Source organism: Ochotona princeps, chromosome 2, assembly GCF_030435755.1.
Source record: "Ochotona princeps isolate mOchPri1 chromosome 2, mOchPri1.hap1, whole genome shotgun sequence".
Lineage (NCBI taxonomy): Eukaryota > Metazoa > Chordata > Mammalia > Lagomorpha > Ochotonidae > Ochotona > Ochotona princeps.
The window spans coordinates 31,839,196-31,858,860 of record NC_080833.1 but is presented as its reverse complement, the minus strand read 5'-3'; the positions used below and the strand labels follow the sequence as shown (position 1 = coordinate 31,858,860).

Below are 19,665 nucleotides of genomic sequence, written 5' to 3'. Positions count from 1 at the left end.
AAGGAAGTTGCTAAGGAAACCTTGGTCTGCAGTCATAAGTATTGGTACAGCAAGTGTGTGCAGGCATAGGGTGCTGCTCGGGGCATCCTGTTCTCCTTTAGGGGAAAGACCACAGGCAGGTTGACCTTCACAATGACCCTAGAATTCTGGCCCTTTTGTGTAAAATGAGGGTGTCAGTAAGAACTGGTGGTGGGACTGAATGTTGTCAAACGTGTGCTCAGCACTCAACTCTGTGTGAGGACGAGGAGCAACTGCTTCCTGAGGGGGGAAAGTGACCCACACGAGGACACCCAGCCATGTCCTTTAGGAAGCAGAACTCAGCCCAGGTGCCCTGTGGACTGCTGCCCTACATGTGCTCGCTCTTCTGGGAAAGCATGCCATGTGCAGGTGCCTACCAAGGGTGCCCATGACCGCTGCTGCACTCGCGCTTCAGGACTGTGCTGTTGGAAAGTCCAGGCCGAGAGTGTGAGGGCAGCCAGCCCGGGAAGGAAGGCTTTGCCTCCTCAGCTCTCTGATGTGCCACTAGAGTGTTCACCGAGCTCTTACTGTGGCCCAGGCACGGGGTTGGGCTCTGGGGATGGCAGGGACTGACCTAGGGGAAAGCCCACTGTGCTGCACATGGTCTGATGGGTGCAGAGTACCCAGAGCAAAAGGATGGGGTGGGTGAGAGGTCTCCTGGAGGAGGGTCCCTGAGGGAGCAGAGGAGCTAGACAGACAGGAGAGGCAGTGGTAGCCAGAGATCAGGGGCTTCTAGTTTGGTTGGAGAAGCCTGCAGGGTTGTTGAAAAGGGGTGGGTGCTGAGCAGAGGCCAGTGGGGGTCCTGGGCGAAGTGGTGGGGCAGCGTTCTGGAGGCTGGAAGTAGCACTGACTGGGGACTTGCCCAGGGCAGTGTGCCAGCACTGGATGAATTTATGGACACTCTTCTGGCTGTTTCATGAGAAAGAATACCAGGATGTGTGTCAGGATGGTGGATTGGTCTCATAGGTGCAGGCAGGTAGACATCCCAGAAGTGCAGGTTGGATACAGTGTTGGCACTCAATGAGTGTGAAGGATAAAGGAAATGGAGCCCCATGCATGGAACCCAAGCTGGCCTAGCCATGACCACAAGACAGAGTGGGTGGGGCAGAGAGCCAGGAGGAGATGCTGTGAACAGGAGTTGGAAATAGGGTTCTTGGCAGGGTAGGGCTCCAGACAGACGCTGAGGGGCAGTGAAGTTCGGTGAAGTAGGCAGGGCTGAAAAGAGAAGGGGGAGCTGTCTGCACACAGCTCAGAGGTCACTTGGAGAAGGTGTGTGTTACAGTTTGGAGCCTGGGTGGGTGTGCAAAGAGCTCCATAGGGAGAAGGCAGGGTCACTGCAGCTGGATATGGGGGCTTTCAGAAAGCAGGGGAGGGAGCAGAGAGGAGGGGCAGTGACCTTTGGGTGTAGCTATTTGTGACTTTGACGAGGACAGTGGGTTCGCAGAGCTGGGCTGCTACACCCAGGAGTGCAGGGCTTTGTATGCTCGGGCTGTGCAGGGAAGCAGAGGGGCCTAGCTAGAGTGGGCCTGGAGTCCAGGGAGGTTTCAGGGGCAGGATCTGAGCCTATGTTGACAGCAGCAGAGCAAACTAGGCCAGAACAGCTGGGAGGGTGGAGTCTCCATGCAGTTGGGAGGGGCTGGGACCAGGGTCCTGCCCTGTGCCTGTCCTTGGACCAGCCCCTCTGGAACCAGAAAGCGGGAGCAACCCCAGCCCCAGCCTCCTGGAGCAGAGATGTCACCAGCTTTAGCAAGGGTCTCCTCTTAGAGATGCCAGTGCCCCTTGGTAGTCACTCTGCTGCCCCCTTCTCCTCTAAGCCCTATCCTGTAACGTGCAGCCACGGACCCCTCCTGCCTCTCTACTCCTATGGCCTCTCTCTGCTTGAGGGTAGGGTCTGCGTGCCATTTTTTCCCTGCCTACCGCAGTATTTGGAGACCAGGACCGGAGGTCCCGGCTTCGTTCTCATCTGGCCTTGCATTCTCTGTGTGTGTGGTGATCCTTCTCTCCACAGACCTGCAAGCACTCCCTGGGGACCACAGATTTAAAGCTGTGTGCCACACACCTCTTCACACCCTTCCCCTTGCTGGTGAGAAATGGGGGCCCTCCACTGTGTCCCCCTTCCCACCATTCTGACCTTGCAAACAGTGCCCTTGAACTCCTGAGCAGATGACTTTGGAATTCAGCCCCTCCCTGGCCCACACAGAGGCTGCCACAGCCTGTAGATTCCACCCCAGACACGGTGTCTCCTCCCCCTCCTAGCCATTCCCATGACGCCAGGGAAGGGACCTCTGGGAGACTTTAGGACAATTTGAATCAAGTCCCATGTTAGAGTGGCATTAAGTCCAATAGTGCTCCCCCATCCAGCCTCATTACCTTTCCCAAGGGAACATGTCAGGCAGCCCAACCCTTGCCCCCAAATCCCTGTAGAGAGTCTCTCTTCCACCTCCAGCCCACAGGCTCCCATCATGGACCCCAGCAGGCTGCACACTTCCCATGACAAAGGTTCAGGAGTTGTATGTGCTTCTACATATGCACCCCCATCCAGGCACTTCCCTCAAGGACTCAGGCAGAGGCCCCAGCCCTCTCTACCATCTCCATGAAGGGAGTCTGTGCATTGTTGAAGCTGCACATGGAGAGAAAAAAAAAAAAAAAAAAAACATGAGTCAGAGTGACAGAGCCCTGGGGCTTGTGTCCCAGGAGGTTGGAGTGTGGAGTGCAGCCCAGTGTCAAGATCATGGCAGCTGTGGCCTATGTGCCAGCAGCATGGCTCAGGGAAAGCCAGCCAGTACTGACAGGTGCTCTGGGGCTGGTGGCCTGAAGGGAGCCTGTGTCCTGGACCCATCCAGCAGGGTGAGTAAGAGTTGGTGCTAGGCAGCAGAACCTCAGTAACAACAGAATAAGCCATTCCCACTGCATCTTCTAGCTGGGGTAGGGTGCCTGCTTCTATCCGTTGTCCTGAGGACAGGGTCCTGGAGGGCACGGCCGGAATGGGATGTGGCTGCTCCATGAGCCCTGGAGGGCTGCTGCTGGTGGGCAGGGATCCATTGTCCGGCAGACCCCACAGCCTTCAGTTCCTGCCCTTGAGCACAAGGGGGCGCTTGCCCACATCAGACTCCACACCCAGTTGTCAGTGCCTGCTGCAGGAAGAAAAGCATTCAGGAGCCAAATCCAAGGTGGCCAGAAACAGGATCCACCTGTACTGGTGGACAGTAGTTGCTGTGATGGTGCGTGTGGCTGTTATGAGGTGTAACTGTGTCAAGGTGTGTGAGTGTGTGCGCCTGTGTGGGTGTGTGAACAAGGGTTATGATGGCTCTCAGCCATAAGCTGGTGGGCCACAGCATTGGTGCACACCCTGCTGGGCAGGGCTCTACTGTGGGTATGAGTGTGGCAAAAAGCAGTGCCTGCTTCACAGCATCGCACCTGCCGGGGATGCTAAGGCTTGAGCTGGAAGCCTCTTTCTCCTGGACATCTCCCAGAGTTGTCTGTCCCATTCCAGGTCCAGGGACGTAATAGCATTAGCCTAGCGAGGCCGTGTGATAATGGGACTGGAGAGCTGTGGGACTCAGGGATTTCCTCCTGCTAAGCATAAAATGGAGAGCCTTTGCATTCATATCTATTGGGAATGTCTGTGATCCAGCAGCAAGGCAGCCATTCTGGCGACACCTGGAAGCTGGTGGCACTTCCAGATGTAGCCCCACGTGCAGGCAAGGCTACAGCAGGGCCAGGGAGAGGGAGCATGGGCAGAGGCCAGGGAGAGATCAGGGTCCCCCTACCTCCTGCCATGTACCTGTGTGCCTGGCGCCCTGATAGACTGCATGGAGGAGGACAGGCTCAGGCAGGCAACTCCAGAGCTTGCTTCTGCTGCTTCCAGACTGTGGGATCTTTGATGCATTCCCCACCCTCTCTTCCTCTGGAGGCAATTGTGATGGGATTCGGGCGTGGTGCCCAGTGGTGAGCCAGCACTCGGTAGATGGTAGCTGTTGTGGTTGTTACAGTGACTGTTGCTGCAGTTGTTATTTCAAAGCTGTGTTAGGAGGCCCCTGGTGGCTGTAATTGGCAGGCAGAGCTGGAAAAGGAGAGGGTGCCACAGGGCACCTGCAGCTCTGCTTCCCCCTGGCAGGAAGGTCCTGTCTCCAGGACAGACAGGAAGGGGTAGCGGCACAGGGGTCCACTGCGGATCCCTCCAGGGTCCATGGGTAGCGCGTGCAGCCTCAGAGGTGGGGCCCACCTCCTGTCCTCCTTGTTTTTGCCCTTTACCATGCCGCCTGTCGCTCATAGGTACAAATCAAACGAAGAGTATGTGTATGTGCGAGGCCGCGGCCGAGGGAAGTATGTTTGTGAGGAGTGTGGAATTCGCTGCAAGAAGCCCAGCATGCTGAAGAAACACATCCGTACCCACACTGACGTCCGGCCCTATGTGTGCAAGCACTGTCACTTTGCTTTTAAAACCAAAGGTAAGAGACAGTCAGCTGGGCACTACCCTGCCTGCCCGCCGCTGGGAGCTCCTTTCTGGGAGCCCCAGCACAGAAAAAGGGCTCAGCCCTCTTTAGCTGGATTCCCATCCCTACAGGGCACCCCTGGCAGAGCAGCTGGCTCCAGCCTGGGCACTGGTGCCCCACGGCTGCCCCTGGCCCCACCTTCCTGCCTGTCGGTGCGCTTGGCTTGGGTGCGCAGCTGTAGATGCTGTGTTCACCCCATCAGCCTTGCCTTTTGCATGTCTTCTTGGCTGTTCCCACACTATCCTTACTGACACCAACATCTGAACTCATCACTGCCACTCTTGCATTTGGAAATCCATTCCCCTCGGAGCCACCTGACACACTCGCATGTCCCTCTTCTCATGCTCACTGTCCGCCCCCCACCTCCCACTCCCACCGTGTCACTGGGGCTTCTCTGCCGCCCAGCACAGGGCCTGGCTGTCCCCACACCAGACCAGCAACTGTATCACTGCTCCCCCTCAAACCACACCCCACAGGAGGATCAGGACAGGCTCCAGCAGTCACCTAGGAAAGCAAGGAGCAGCCATTAGGAGTGTGTGTACCCAGAGAGGCATGATGGGTGACTGTGCTGGCCTGGCCTGCTGCGGCCCTTGAAGTCCTGGATGAACGAAGGGGCCAAGTTCATGCGAGTTCAGGACCCAGTGTTGTTCCCACAGCTCGGATGGGGAGGGCCCTGCCGTTTGCTCACTACTTCGGAGCTGAGCAGACCCAGGTGCCTAGAAGGAGGCATCACACTTCAGTCTCCCAAGCTTGGCAGATTCTTGGCTCAGATATTGGACATGGCTGGGGGCCTCCAAGAACATCCCACAGGGGCTGTGTGGTTTCTTAGCGGATAGCATGTGAGGGCAGACCTGGGCCTGGCCTCTTGGTGACCTGCTACTGCTGGCAACTCTGCCAGTGAGGGTGGTTGAGTGGTCGCTCTGGAAAGGGCCCCAGTGGGGTCCCCCACCTACCCCATTACCTCCGTCTGCTCACTGCCCTCCCCCTTGTTCAATTATTACAAGTCAGGGCCGGTCCACCATGTGCCCTGGACAACCCAACCCCAGCCCAATGCACCATGCTCAAGTTGAGCTCAGAAGTTCCCACCAAGGTTTTGGTTTGGCTGCAGGTGCCCACCTCCTACTCCTTCCTCTGGTCTTTCTCTTGGGAATCTCATCATAAATGTCCCCAGAGTACCCCAAGAGAGCTGATGGGCCTGTAGCCTCCACCCTCCTCCACAGTGCAGCCAAGGCAGCTCCAGTGTAGCCTGCACACAACTCTGCCCCCATGGGACCCCTGCAGGCTTCCAGCCTGTGGCAGGCAGCTGGGAGAGAGGGGTGTGATGGACTGCAATGCATGGGTCAGTCTGACTCTAAAAGCCAGAAACTTCTCTTCCAATCCCCAGTGAAGGTAGAGGAGGTAAGCCCCCCAAAATGGAAGTGGCTGCCAGAGCTGTGCTGTAACTAGAACCCCGGCCACCTCCCATGGGCATCACCCTGATGTCTTCCTCTAGGCATGACCCTCTCCTCTGCCTGCACAGAGCAGCAGTCACATGGCCTCCTGAGAGAATCCTGGCTATTGGCCCTGGCCCAGCACATGTCTAGGAGATGCCACTGTCCTGCCGTCAGTGTGAGAAAGCTGAATGGACCCATAGTCTGGGCACTTTGCCCCATGATGCCAGAGGATGCCTCCGGCTGGCCAGTTCACCAAGAAGTGATGTCCACCATGCCAGATTTGAGAGGGGCTTGCATGTCTTCCTTACAGTCTACCCTGAGCCTGTGAGCTGGGGGGTCTCAAAGCCAGCTCAACACATTTGGGGTGCAGAGCCGATGGGTTACGGAGCCCCACCACCACCACCACCGAGGGTATGCTCACCCAGGACCCAGGAAACCAGTGTCCCCAAACCTCCCCAGGGCTGCCAAACAGGCATCTTCCGGAGCCACGCTGGGTTCCTGTAATGGCAGCCAGCAGAGAGGGAGGCCACTGGAATGGCAAGAGGCCGACTCAGGGGATGTCCCCCAGGTCTCTTCTGTGGGCCGGGGAGTTGGTAGAGTCAGGGTGCTTCCCTCCTATCTCTCTCTAAGGCAGCATGTCAGCCATTGGCTCTGAAAACATAACCTGCCCCTCTCCCCTACCCAACACCCCTGAGACCACCGCAGCCCATCTGCTTCCCCTCTGACGCTAAGTCTGACCCAAGTGGAGGCTGGGGAAGGACCCAGGGGTTTTGGACTAGGTCTACCAACCTGGTGCCCATGGGGCTGCCCCTGTGCCTGGGGACCCCTTCCTGTCTGTCTCTGTCCTGTCTGTCTGTGTCTCGTCTCTGTGTCAGATGTCTTGTGGCGGCCACTCAGGCCTCTGGGAGCTACCTGAGGAAGGGTGCCATGGCTGTGGCCACAGGAGGCCGCTGGAGATACACTGTGGAAGTTGGGATTTCAGGGCCTCTCCTCAGATGGACCCCAGAGGCCAGTCAGTGCAGGTGGCTGTGGCTGCCACATGCAGGCCTTTGGCACCGATCGCTGTAGGGGACAGAGATGGCAGCTGTGGGCAGATCTCATGCCCAGCAGACAATCAGGGGCGGGATGGGCGTCGATCACAGACAGGTCAAGACCTGATGCTCCTAAGGGAGGTTCTGCCTCTTGCACATATCCAGCACTTTCCATCCTTCCTGTTAGGGCAGTGGGACTTCCAGTGGGCACTACATTGACTGTGAGAAGTTGTGGAGGCTGCTGTGGGGGGCCATCTGTTATACCTCCCATTGTGCAGAACTGGGGGACATGCCATGGAGAGGTGGTCTTCCAGGGAATTGGGATAACACTCAGGCTGTTAATGGAGCCTTGCTGCAAACCACAATCATCCCAGACTCCCTGGCTCCTCCCTGCACTCCCTCGAGACCCAGACTGAAAGGAGGAGACACCACGTCATCATGAGCCTCAACTCCTGTCTCCTGCATACCCAGCATGGTATGTGGCAGAGGCTCTGGCACTCCTGAAGCAGCAGTTGTCACGGGGCAGGCAGGGGTCTGCACTCTGCTGCCGCATGATCTCCGTTATCTTATCAAGCCCTCCCGGTACCCCCACAAGGTAGGTACTGCTCAATGGCTACAGAAAGAAGGGTCAAGCTTTCATAGCTAGGAGAAGGCAGAGCCCTTCTCAAACCCCAGGTACCATACTCCTGAGCCAGGCTGCCTTTCTCTGCCACCCCATAGCACGGGCACAGCTCCTGGGGTCCTGACATCCATGCCTGTATGGTCCCGTGCACCGCCTTGCTCTGTGACGCTGAGTCAGCTGCCTCACTATGTTGGTTACTGGGTGCCCTGCCCACACCAAGAACAGCCAGTGGCCTTGCCAAACAAGGTCATCAGCAGCTGGGCCAGGGTCAGCCCTCCCACAAAGGAAAACCTTGACCTCATGGGGGAGAGAGTACAGGGGATTGACTTCCGTGGGCTGTGAGTTCCTTCACTGCTTTGTGAATAGAAAGATGCCTGTCTCTGTGACCATTGCACACCCACTGTGTGCTCAGCCTCTGGCTTCATTGGATTGAGACCTAATCCTTCTGAGCACAACATGAGTAATGAATGATCTGAGAGCCCAAATGAGTGGTGTTCATAGTTGCCTGTGGCTTAGGGCAATCAGGGGAGTGGGTGTCAGTTTTAGAGCTTCTAGACCAAGGCTGGGGAACCTTGATTTAGCCGGGTGATAAAAAAAACCATCAACTTGAACATAGGCCTGCCTTGAATTGACTAGATTCCAAGTCCCACCTGCTCTTCCCTTGTCAAGGCTGGACCACTTTGTTCCATGGGCCTTACATGGCCTATGAACCAGACGTTCCCCGCACCTGCTCCAGGCAGCTGGTATCTCTGATCCATGGAAAGGCCCAGCTGCCTTTCCCCACCCCCTGAGCCATGCTGAGGAAGCCCACATTGGGAAGGATAAACTCATTGAACTAAACTAGGATCCCTTGGCTTGCACATGCCAGGGAATCCCAGCTTAGCGTTTCCCCAGTAACCTCTCAGCTCCCTTGAAATTCTCAGAATGACTCAGAAGCAGCTTTTGCTTCATTCCTGGCCTCTCAGTTCATCCACCCATACATCATCTGTCCTCCTGTTAATCCGTCTCTCCCAGACTCATCTGTCTTCCCATTGATTTCTCACTTTCTCCCTCCCATCCTTCCACTCTTCTTCCCACTTATCCATCCTTGCAACCAGATCATGGTTCTGTTACCTCCTGCCTGCTCCCATACATTTATGTGCACACAGCCGGCCAGCCACCTGACCCTCGCCTATTTGTCCAATCCCCATCTTCCTCCCATCTATCTCTCCATGTGTTTCCTTCATGAACTCATCTGTCTCCTGTGCCTACTTCTGTCTGCTCACTCAGTGCCCCAACTATCTATCCTCCTGCTCTTCTTTTACTCCATCTTTCCTCTGTCCAATTATCCATCCATTCATGCACCCACCCATCCATCTCTCTACACACTCACTGTAGGAGCCTCACCTCTCTCCATCTTTTTTTCTTGTATCCATCTAGCCCAACTTACCAATCACTAAGCTTACTGAGACAAAGTGCCTGCCACAGGGAACTCAGGATTGCAAATGGGATGACCCTGCAGAAATGGAATGACTTTGGCCAACACTGAACTCATGCCTTTCAGCAGTGGCTACTGGCCTGTGTTCCTCTGAGGCAGGCTGGGGTGGCCTGCCTCTCCTTCCCAGGACATGGCTGTCCACAGAGCTCTGTGCCTGTGAAACACTGGACACTGGGGTTATCACTGCCCCTGACTCCACGGAGCTGTGCCCGTTCCTCTGGACCCAAACTTGTTATGGGAGGCAGAGATCAGCCTCCCTTAGGAAGGCAGCGCCTTGCTTGGGCTTCCTACAGACCACCATGCTGCATGTCTACACATCAGCCTGGAGCAAGGAATATCCTAGAAGGGAACTTTAGCAGGGAAGCCAGACTTGGAACCCCACCCTACAGCTCCCAGTCCCTGGCCCATTGAGAACCTCACTCTTACCCTCTGCCCTCTCTCCATGCCACTTTCCAAGCCCTTAGCTTCTGCCCTCTGGGCTGCACGGAAGTGATATAGCCAGAAGGCTCTGCTAGCACCTCTCACCCTGTTGGGCCAGAGGGAGTATCCAGGTCCTCCCAGTACCTGTAATGGTCCAGAATCCAGTCTGAGAGGTATTGCCAGCTCTGGGGCCCAGGACCAGATGAGAAGCAGGAAAACCCTCTTGTAACTGTTGTTTTTTCCATTTCTTTTTGGTTTGCTACTGAACAAGCAGCTACCCTGTGGTCCTCATAGCCCCACATCCAGCCCTCCCCAGCTCCTGTGTTCCATCCAGAACAGCAGCTGGAGCTGTGCATCTTTCCCTCAGTGCCTGCAGTTGGCAGGGCCTCAACTACCTCCCTGAGCCCCGGTATGCCTCACCCTTGCCAAGCAGTTGAGCCTGAGTCTCTTCTGTTTTCTTTCTCATTTCTTTCCAGGGAATCTGACTAAGCACATGAAGTCGAAAGCCCACAGCAAAAAGTGCCAAGAGACAGGGGTGCTGGAGGAGCTGGAAGCCGAAGAAGGTGACAGCGGGTCAATCCTCCCTTCTCGCTTCCCCTGCCTGCCCAAACTCTCTCCCTATCTTGTAGCTTCCCTCCCAGCCCCTCTTCTGTTCCTCCCTCCCTCCTGTGCCCTCCTATCATGCCCTCCCCTCCAAGTTTCCCAATTCCTGGGAGACAAAGGTTACAGTTACAGGAAAGTCAACCCCACTCCGCATGCATGTAGAGTGTTTGCTGTGCAGTCACGGCTGTCACATACTCCCATCCACCATGCAGGTGCAGAGCCTGCACTCCAAGCTGCTCAGGGAGAGTTTGCTGAGCAGAAAAGCATAGCAGCCATCACCACCCACACAGGTGGAGCACCAACTGTGCATCAGCCACATCGTGAACACGAGTCCACACAGGTGCAGGCACCCGTCATGCATCAGCCATGCTGTAACCACATGTCCCTGGGCAGCTCCACGAGCCCTCACAGTGATGGTGTGGAGACCATCCTCAGAAGCCCCACACTCACACTCGTACCTGCTCTGCCACGGGCCTGACTTGCAGGCCTTTTGGAGCTGGGAAGGTTCCCAGACGTCCACACCCGACCTGGTAGTCTCCTGCTGCCTCTCAGCACATGTGACCCACACTAGACCCTGGCCCTCCATCACCAAGGGAGCACCTTAGAGACAGTCTCTAAGGAGACAGCACAGGGGGATAAGACAAGTCAAAGGCAGTAGTATTAGCACCCAGCAGGAAGCAAGAGGACTCCACAGGCAGCAAACCCCTCTGAAATGGGGCAGGTTGGAGTCATCCCTCCAGCACCAAGCAAGCCCCTCAGAGTCCCCAAAGCTAGTTTCAGAATTTGCAACGTGATGAGCAGTGTGGGTGTGGGGTGCCAGTTTTGTTCTCATGTGTAGATGCATTTGCAGTCTTGCAAACCAGTTACATACCTTCTTTGGAATAGAAGAAAGCACCTCCCTGTGAACTTGGTGGGGGAGAGGGAAAGGGCGTGGCAGGGCTGTTTTGGGGAGCCCAGACCAGACCCTGGCAGGGAACAGTGTGCGTGTATAGGAGAAGGACTCTCAGGTTATTTACAAACACTGAGTCTGAGTCCTCACAGGAGTAGGAACTTCCATTGCCCCATTTTATGCTGAGGAAAGAACTTACGCAGGTAAATCCAGTTGCCCAAAGTCACACGGAAACACTGGCTCCATGCCACCCCACTGGCCAGCCCACAGCCCTCCTTGGAGGCCCTCTCCTGGCCTCATTTTCACAGCAGGACAAGCCAGGAAGGTCCCTCCCCAGTGCTCAGAGGTGGTGCCCTACTCCAGTGAATACTGGAGGTTTCACAGGGAATTAAGCACAGCACCATGGGCTGGCAGCCTTCACTCCGAGGGAAGTCAGCAGAGGAGTGTGGGATAGGGCTGGACAGTGAGTGTGGAGGGAAAAACAGGGAAAAGTAGAGCGAAAGGGGGCTGCCTGCCCAGTGTCAGCCAGCCCAGGGGTCTGAGCTGGGAGAAGTGAGCAGGCAAGGAAGACGACGTGGGTGTGGATTAGAGCTGACCCCACAAAGCGAGCAGCAGCAGCAGGCAGGAGTCCCTGCGGGTTACAGCGCGTCTGCGCAAAGCTGGAGCCTGCAGAACAGATCAGAGCTGGGGTCTTGAATGCCTAGAGTTCACAGGGAGCTGCTTGCTTGGGCCCATCCAAGGACTTGGTGTTGCGTGCGGAGGAATAGCCAGAAGGGGGCAACAGGGAGCACGCTGTGGCATGGAGCAGGTGAAAGTGCAGGTGGAGAGAAGCGGGCACCGACTACAGAGTTGCAGGCTTTGCAGACTCGTCCCCCGGGGGTGGGGGAGCATGGAGGCAGGAGTAGACGGGGAGCCCAGGAGGACTCTGAAATCCATGGCCTGAAAGACGGGAGGGATGGAGCCTCCACTCCCCGCTACAAGGCAGGTGCAGGCAGGAGCAACAGAAGTTGGAGCCTGTGGGACCCCAGGGTAGGATCGCCCGGAGGATGGGCAGCTGCCCTGCCCAGTGGCGATGAGCTTGGCTACTTGCGCCCCCGTGTGGCGCGCCGGGGCGGCTGCTTCCAGCCGCGTGCCTTCTTGGCCCTCCCAGCCTTGCAGGGTTCCCGCTGGGAATGAAACCTTAGGAACGCGATTTCCAGACAAATGAAACCGGTAGAACCCTACAGGAAACCTGATGTAGAAGGTCCTGGCGTACACATCCTAGGCTGAGGGCCTGTGACCTTCCTTGCTGTGCTTGGTGGGTGGAACAGGCCCCTGCTTTCCCTGCAAGGATGTTCAGGAGCTCCCCCATCCCCATGCTGGTCCTACCACTCCCTCACTAGCAGCCACAGAACTCTGACCTTCACAGCAGTAAGCCCGATCTCAGCCACCTGCCCAGGGGATGGGGCAGGCGCATCTGGCAATCAGAGCCGGCTGGAGCTGGAGCGGGGCAAAGGGGGAGGGGTGCTTTCCCACACACCAGATTCTCCCTGACCTCACAACAGCTTCCCCAGGTCCTCCTCCTACCATTGGCTGGTTTCCCAGATGAGGCATGGAACACAGGGAGAGTATGTTATCCTCCGTCACACAGTAGGAAAAGGGGGTAGCCCGGGGTTCAACCCAAGACTGCTCCCTGCCTCCCAGTGCATGAAGCCGCCTTTGTAGCTTGCATAATAATGCAAACACACTGTAAGCTTTAGTTCTGACTTGACTAGGAGTTGGCCATGTCAATGGGGGCCAGCCTGGGACTGACGTAGTACCTCACCAAAGTCCCTGCTGGATGAGGGAGGTCAATGCCTCAGGCAAAGCTATCTGTTTATTCGAACCCATCTCTGCTCCTGTCCCAGCACCCAGTTTTCCTCTGGCCTCTTACCCCTCTGCTCCCAGCTGCCAGGAGACCCTGTCATTAGCCACACAATCCTCCCTTTGTCAGATAGTTCTTGCTCCATCTCAGAGTTTCTGACCTCCCTCCTACTGACAGCCCATTTCTCTCCACATCCCTGTGCAGTGCTGGGCTTTCTGGCCCCAAGGCAGCTGGGCCTGGTGTAGGTCTGGGAAAGCATCTCTCTGTCCAGCCCACAGTGCTGCAACACTGACCTGTGTGAGTGACAGGGCCAGCTGGCTGGCTCAGCCCAGCCAGTGCCAGCCCTCACTTTGCAAGCTGTAATACCAAGCCACAACAGCCCCATGATGAGCTAGGAGCCAGACCCAATCCCTTGGGAACCTGCCAGATGGGCCATATGTCAGCAAGACGTCCCCTCCAGAAGACTGCCCATTTTGGAACTGCCCTAAATGGATCCCAACATGAGAGAGAGGTTGGGTCTGCCTCGACAAAGGCTGGTGTTTTAGAGCCAACCTTTCCGGCGCCCATTGGAAGCAGTGGCTCTTCTGGACAAGTGTACAGTGGAGGTGGCCCATTTCTGCAGCCTGGAACTAGCTTAGCCCAGGCACCCACAGAGGCCAGAATCTACCACTGCCAAATGTCAGTGTGCCAGCCAGCAGTGGCCAGGCCACAGTAGCAGATGTGTATTCAAACCCACCATGGCCCCAGTGTTGCTGGACCGGCCCGGATGACTGATATGTTCTAGAAGCATTAATTACATCAAGAATGTATTCACAGGAACTATCCTTAGTTGGCCCTTGCTATGTGTTAGGTCAGCATTTACTTCTAGAAAGTTCCATGAGTCTGACCAAGGGCGAGATTGAGGTACAGCAAACTGACATAGCTTGCGGAAGGGGTATCAGGAGTGGGCACTGCAGTGGTTCAATGCCAACCCTCCTACTACCTTACCTGGGCAAGTTATGCCATCTCTTAGCTCAGTGCCCTCTTCTGCAACACAAAGGTAAGAATAGGACTGGCCGCACCGGGTTCTTTGAGAGCTACACAAATTGACATCCCCAAAGACTGCAGCGCTGAACCTCACACTGTGGATTCAAGATCATTATTGTTCACCATTGCTGTCCACTAGACAGGCTAGTACCTATTTAGATGTCAGGTCAACCCCAGCCATGACTCTTCTCTGAGCTGACAGTTGGTTGAGGAAAAACTGGCCTAACCATGACCTCCTATTCTGTGTCTTCCCTGTAGGAACCAGCGACGACCTGTTCCAGGACCCAGAAGGGCGCGAGGGCTCAGAGGTGGTGGAGGAGCACCAGTTTTCCGACCTGGAGGGCTCGGATTCCGACACGGACCTGGATGAAGACGAGGATGAGGATGAGGATGAGAGCCAGGATGAGGTGTCCAGGCCTTCCACAGAGGCACCCTTGCCTGGACCTGTAGCCCCTCTACGGGCAGACTCCTCCCCTCCCCCTGACCCTCAGCCCACAGATGTCACTCGAAGCGGCTGGGTCTCAGAAGCTGAGTACTTGGCAGCCAGCACCTGCTCCTCGTCCCACCAGAGTACTCTGTGCCTCCCCCATCCAGGACTGGCCCCCACAGGCCCTGCGGAGAAGGACACAGGCCCCGTCCTGAACCCCAAGGCCACATCGCCCAGACGGCCATGGTCCCCAAGCAAAGAAACAGGTGGCCGCACACCACTGACCCGCAAGCACTCATTAACCAAAAACAACTCGTCTCCCCAGCGATGGTCACCGGCCCAAGAACCACAGGCCCTGACCCTGAGCTCATCTGGCGTCTGGACGGGTCCGAGGGCAATGGGTCCCCTCTCCTGTGGGTCTCCAAGACCCGAGCTGTCTCCTATTGCCCTCTACCCCCTGGGAAGACCACCCCCCCCTCGAGTACACCTACCCCCCGAGCCAGAGGGCACCCCGGTCCCCCCCAGACACTCACCCACCAGCAGATGGTCTCCGGGCCAGGCTGCATCACCACCACGGTCAGTGCTGCCAGGGGAGTGGGCTTTGGCTGGGCCAGGCAGCCCCTCAGCAGGCGAGTGTGGCCCAGGCCTGGAGCCAGCCCCGCGGGTTCTCCTTCCGCCCGCGCTTCTACCTCACAAGCTCCTCGGCAGAAGTTCCGAGACCTGCGCCTCCACATGGGTAAGTGCCTGTCTATCCCCAGGGGAAAAAGGAGGAGGTTACAGGTGGACACACGTGTGAGCTGTCACACGGGAAGCTGGCTACTGCACCAGCTCACGCCCTCCTCGGTGTCACAGTGGATGCCCCAAGGAGCTAGTCAGCTCACCTGAATTGTAGCCTCATGGGCTGTGGGCAGAAGCATTTCCGCTGTCCCTGCCACATGTAACCTGTGAGCACCCAGCAGAACATCCCCAAAACCAGCCCCATCCCCAGCACTGCAGGCACCACACCACAGCCAGCACCAGTTCTGCCAGCCCACAGGCACAATCACAGTGCCTCCCCACACTCCAGCTATCACCATGGTCCCAGCTACCAGCCTGGCCAGTGCTGTCACAGGCTTACCATCCTGGTGTCATGCCACCCCTGCAACACCACCACCCTGCTCCCCCATCCCCAACACACACAACGGTCGGCTGCTCTTGGCCTTCTGACTCATGTCTCGGAGGGGTGCTGATGTGGGAACCGTGCCTGGATTTGTCTTTGTGGGGGTCACATCAAGACTGCTGGGGGTGGGAAATGGTCAGTAGCCTCAGATGCCCGAGGGGGACGAGGGGTGAAGTTAGAACAAGGACTCTAGGAAGAACACAAGAGAAAGCAACCCAGGTAGGGGGTGGGGCTAGGGTGACAACGGGACAGGGCGGGAGTGCAGGATGGCCCTCACCTAAGCAGCCACTTCCCACGAAGACAGGTATGCTTATTGCCCTGGTCTAGGAGATGCCCACAGCTGCCAGACAGCGGGGACTGGCCCACAGGATGGTGCTGTGGGGAGACAGTCAGGAACTCCAGTTGTGGATCACAGTCCAGCCCCAGTTCTTTCAGGCCCAGTGCCAGCCTTCACCACAGCCTGTCTTATTTTCTGTCCCCAGCAGAAGTCCGAGCCCCGAAGTCCGTCCTGCTCACCTGGTCCTGCTCGTCTTTTCTGCTCCCGACCCTTCTCTGCCTCCCACGACTTCCGCGGCCACACCCCAGCCCGCCCAGAAGAGAACATCTTCAGCCACCTGCCCCTGCACTCCCAGCACCTGCCCCGCACCCCGTGCCCCTTGATTCCCATCGGAGGGATCCAGATGGTGCAGGCCCGGCCGGGGGCTCACCCCACCCTGCTGCCGGGATCCATCCCTGTGGCCTGGGTCAGCGGCTTCTCAGGAGGCGGCAGCGACCTGACGGGGGCCCGGGAGGCCCAGGAGCAAAGCCGCTGGAGTCCCACCGAGAGCTCATCAGCCTCCGTGTCTCCCGTGGCTAAAGTCTCCAAGTTCACCCTCTCCTCGAAGCTGGAGGGCAGGCACTACCCCAGAGAGAGGGAGAGGGAGCGGACAGGTGGAGGCCTGGGCAGACCTCCTGACTGGGAGCTCCAGGGGGCCAAGGCACCCCCAGAGCCTGCTCACAGGCACAGCCCCTGTGTCCCATCAGAGGCCTCGCCCCGGGCAGCACTGTCCCAGAGCCCTCATGGGGAGTCGCTGTGCACACCGACTAGGCCCGAGGCCCCGGCCATGCCACCACTGGACCGCAGCAGCTCTGTGGGCTGCCTAGCTGAGGCCTCCACTCAGTTCCACAGCCGGAGGAGGAGGAACCTCTCCGGAGAACCCAGGACCAGGCAAGGCTCCCCTGATCCCTCGGGCAGCAAGGAGCCCCAGGCACCTCCACCCCAGCCTGAGGACAGGGGCCCTCCAAGCCCTTAGTCTCCGTGCAGCCGCTTCAGCACCTGGCTCCCAGTGGCGAGCCTTGCACGTCTGCAGCCCCAACTCTCAGTGCCCATGGCATCCTCGGCCCTGTCTGTTCGTCCACACGGCTTCCACCCAGGCCCCATCTGTCCTACCTGCCCATGTCTGCAGTTACCTGTGCCTTGTCTACACCTATTGTGTGAAAAGAAACAAAATCAGTCACACACATGCATACAACTGACCCGTCCATCCATGAGGAGCCCGAGGCTGCGGGAAATGTGTGCTGTTCCAGGTGGCACCCTCTGATCCTGTGCCCTCTGGCCCAAGGCTGACCAGATGCCACCCTCTGCTGAGGGCAAGGGGGTGCCCCAAGGGAGTGGAGGAGAAAGGAAACTTTGGAAAAAATATATAATTAAATGCAGAAGCAAGCACCGCTGTGTATAGACATTCCTGGTTCCTGTTCGCTGCCGCTCTGTCCCACCAAAGCCTCTACAAGCAGGCCCAGAAATGCCATGGTCTCCTTTTTAAAATTTTTTTCTTTGTAAGTAAAAAAAAAAAAACTGGGTAAAGATGTTATGGATGCTGGGATTCACCGAGTTTGTAGGAGCAGGTAGGAGGCAGCAGCCATTCTCTAAGGCTCCAGGCATCCCTGGCGCGTCTGAGTCATATGCCATCCGTCCTGGCACTGGACAGGTGGACAGACTGTCCCAAAGCCTGGCTCCCTCCTGCTCTGCACCCTGCACTGCTCCCTGGGCCAGAGGAGGAGCCCCGACTGACCCCCAGGTCCAGGGACCCCTGGCCTTGGCTGGCCTTGTTCTCAGGGCACTGGTCATAGGCTGCCCGCTCTGTTCCAAAAACCACCCACAAACACCTTGCTCAGAGCAAGGCCTGAGGCCCAAGGCCCAGGGCACATGGCCGTCTAGTTCTGCATCACCTGATGGCTGGGAACAAGAGACCCTGTTCCCTTCATGGCTAAGCTGTCCCAGTGCTTGGCCCTGGAGTCCTTGGTGGCAAGACCAGGTGCCTCTGGTGCCCACACTGTTAGACCCTCATAGAAATGTCCAAAAGTAATGGATGGGAACTGTCCAGGCTTGTTTTATGGCTTAAGCCTCCTTAAACACACACACAAGGCTATGTACTTCAAAAGGTCCATCAAAAAGCAGCATTACAAGATAAGCTTAGTTCACTACAAATATTTTCCAACTCCAGTAAATAAGCGGTCTCCTGTGTGCATGATGAAAAAGTCACGTGGCATTCTGAGACATTGTTTGGCACCCAAAGAAGTTTAGATTCTGTTGCCCACAAATGTCCTGAGGTCCTTTCATGTACATGTGTGTGTACATGTATGTACAGATATGGATACACACGTATGCAAAGAGAAGACACACTCTTGGCCTAGAGGAGTTTTTAATGCCATGACATCATTTAAATTCTCCAAAGTAACCTGGATAGAAAATACCCCATCCTTATCCCCCCCACCTTTACGAAGTCACCCTGTTATTTCCTGGGGCAAGCACCTGCTTTGTAAGACAAATAATCCCTCCCCTCTTCCCCCTCCTCAGAAATTTAAATCCCAGGTTGAAATATGGAACTTGAACTCCAGCATATTTACCCAGGAAAGGTGAGTGTTTCTCCCAACCTTCCAGACATATTCTCCTTCACTTTCCTCAAGGGAGAGGAAGTGCAGGGTCCACAGTCCCAGGCCCCCCAGGACAGGTGCCCAGGCTGCCTCATTCAGAGAAGGGATGTTTGCATTTTGCTTCCATCCACAGCAAGGCTGCTGGAACCCAGGGCCCAGCCAAGGGCTCCTGAGCTAAGAGGGCCGCCCAGGCAGGATGCTGATGGGGAGGGCTGAGAGGCTGCCTGGAGTACCTGGTGCCTGGCTGTCTTTGCATCTCCCCCATTTCAGCAGGTGTCTTTTGCCTGCCGGGCCCCTGCTGGATGCTCACACCAACCATGGGTTCAGCCTCCAGGCAGACCATCTACGTGTTTCTCCTTGGCTTCACTCGGGACAGTAGACAGAGCATGCCTGGGGCCCTCTGTGCTTCCGGACATTGTTGGAGCTGACAGGAAGTGGACAGGACCCCAACCCCAGGCATAGTCCAGGCTAGACATCAAGGGTTTCCACATCGCAGCCTTTTAGTTCCAACTCCTGGGGACTTCAGGAGGGGAATTGCTGGAAACCTCCATGGGCCAGGTCTTCCTGCCCCACACTGGGTGCACAGGGCGCTCAGCTAGACTAACCTCTGGCCTTGGGGGTGGCCATGCCCTTGCAGTCCTTGGGGCACCCTCAGCTCTCCTGGGGAGCCAAGGAGTAAGGATGGTGCAGCCAGCAAGGGAGGGGCACAGCCGAGGGGGCACAGTGGGCCAGGAGTCAGCCAGCAAAGACTCCTTCCCAAGTGATGGGGCCAGGTGCACATACATTTGACCAAAGGGCTACTGCCCCACACAGGTGCCTAGAGGAATAGAAACAGTGCCCCTGACCTGAGTTCCTGGCCCTGGGCATAGACAGCCCTTACCCTTGCTTCCAAACTCCATCCTCACTCTTAGAGCACAGGGTACCCAGCCCCCTACACATGCCCAACTTCACACCCACCCTCCTGCAGCCTCCTGACCAGCTCCCAGATGCTTCCAAGTTGCCAGACACCTGGAATGTGGCACTGATTGCCAGGTGAGGCCAGGCTAGGACCCAGGTAGCATGGAGTGGGGCAGCCAATTTATGTAGGTTTCAGACCCAAACTTCCCCCTCTGGGGTGGACTCTGCACCCCCAAGCTGCCTTCCAGGCCACTCTTCCGCCTCTGCCCTCCCAGGAACACACACCAATTCTTTACCCTAGACAGCCTGAGTCCTCAGGCCCCCGCCACTGAGAACTTCCAGGAGGCTGAAAGCCGTGAGCTGCCTTCTCTCACTCCAGAGCCTCCAACTTTCAGACCTGGAAGTCCCTCT

At 57.0% G+C, this 19,665-nt stretch overlaps 1 protein-coding gene across 4 annotated transcripts in view; it reads left to right on the top strand.

The window, feature by feature from the left end:
- HIVEP3 (HIVEP zinc finger 3) overlaps positions 1-17,149 on the top strand; it is a 473,613-nt gene extending 456,464 nt beyond the window's left edge. For 3 of the 4 annotated variants that reach the window (XM_058679694.1, XM_058679698.1, XM_004591684.2), the window contains 4 exons: positions 4,294-4,469; positions 9,974-10,060; positions 14,117-15,021; positions 15,927-17,149. In XM_058679694.1, the coding sequence (XP_058535677.1) occupies positions 4,294-4,469; positions 9,974-10,060; positions 14,117-15,021; positions 15,927-16,736 (1,978 nt within the window). In that variant the 3' untranslated portion in view covers positions 16,737-17,149. The remainder of the gene's footprint in view (positions 1-4,293; positions 4,470-9,973; positions 10,061-14,116; positions 15,022-15,926) is intronic. The other variant, XM_058679706.1, reaches the window with a different exon arrangement.
- The last annotated feature ends 2,516 nt before the right edge of the window (positions 17,150-19,665 follow it).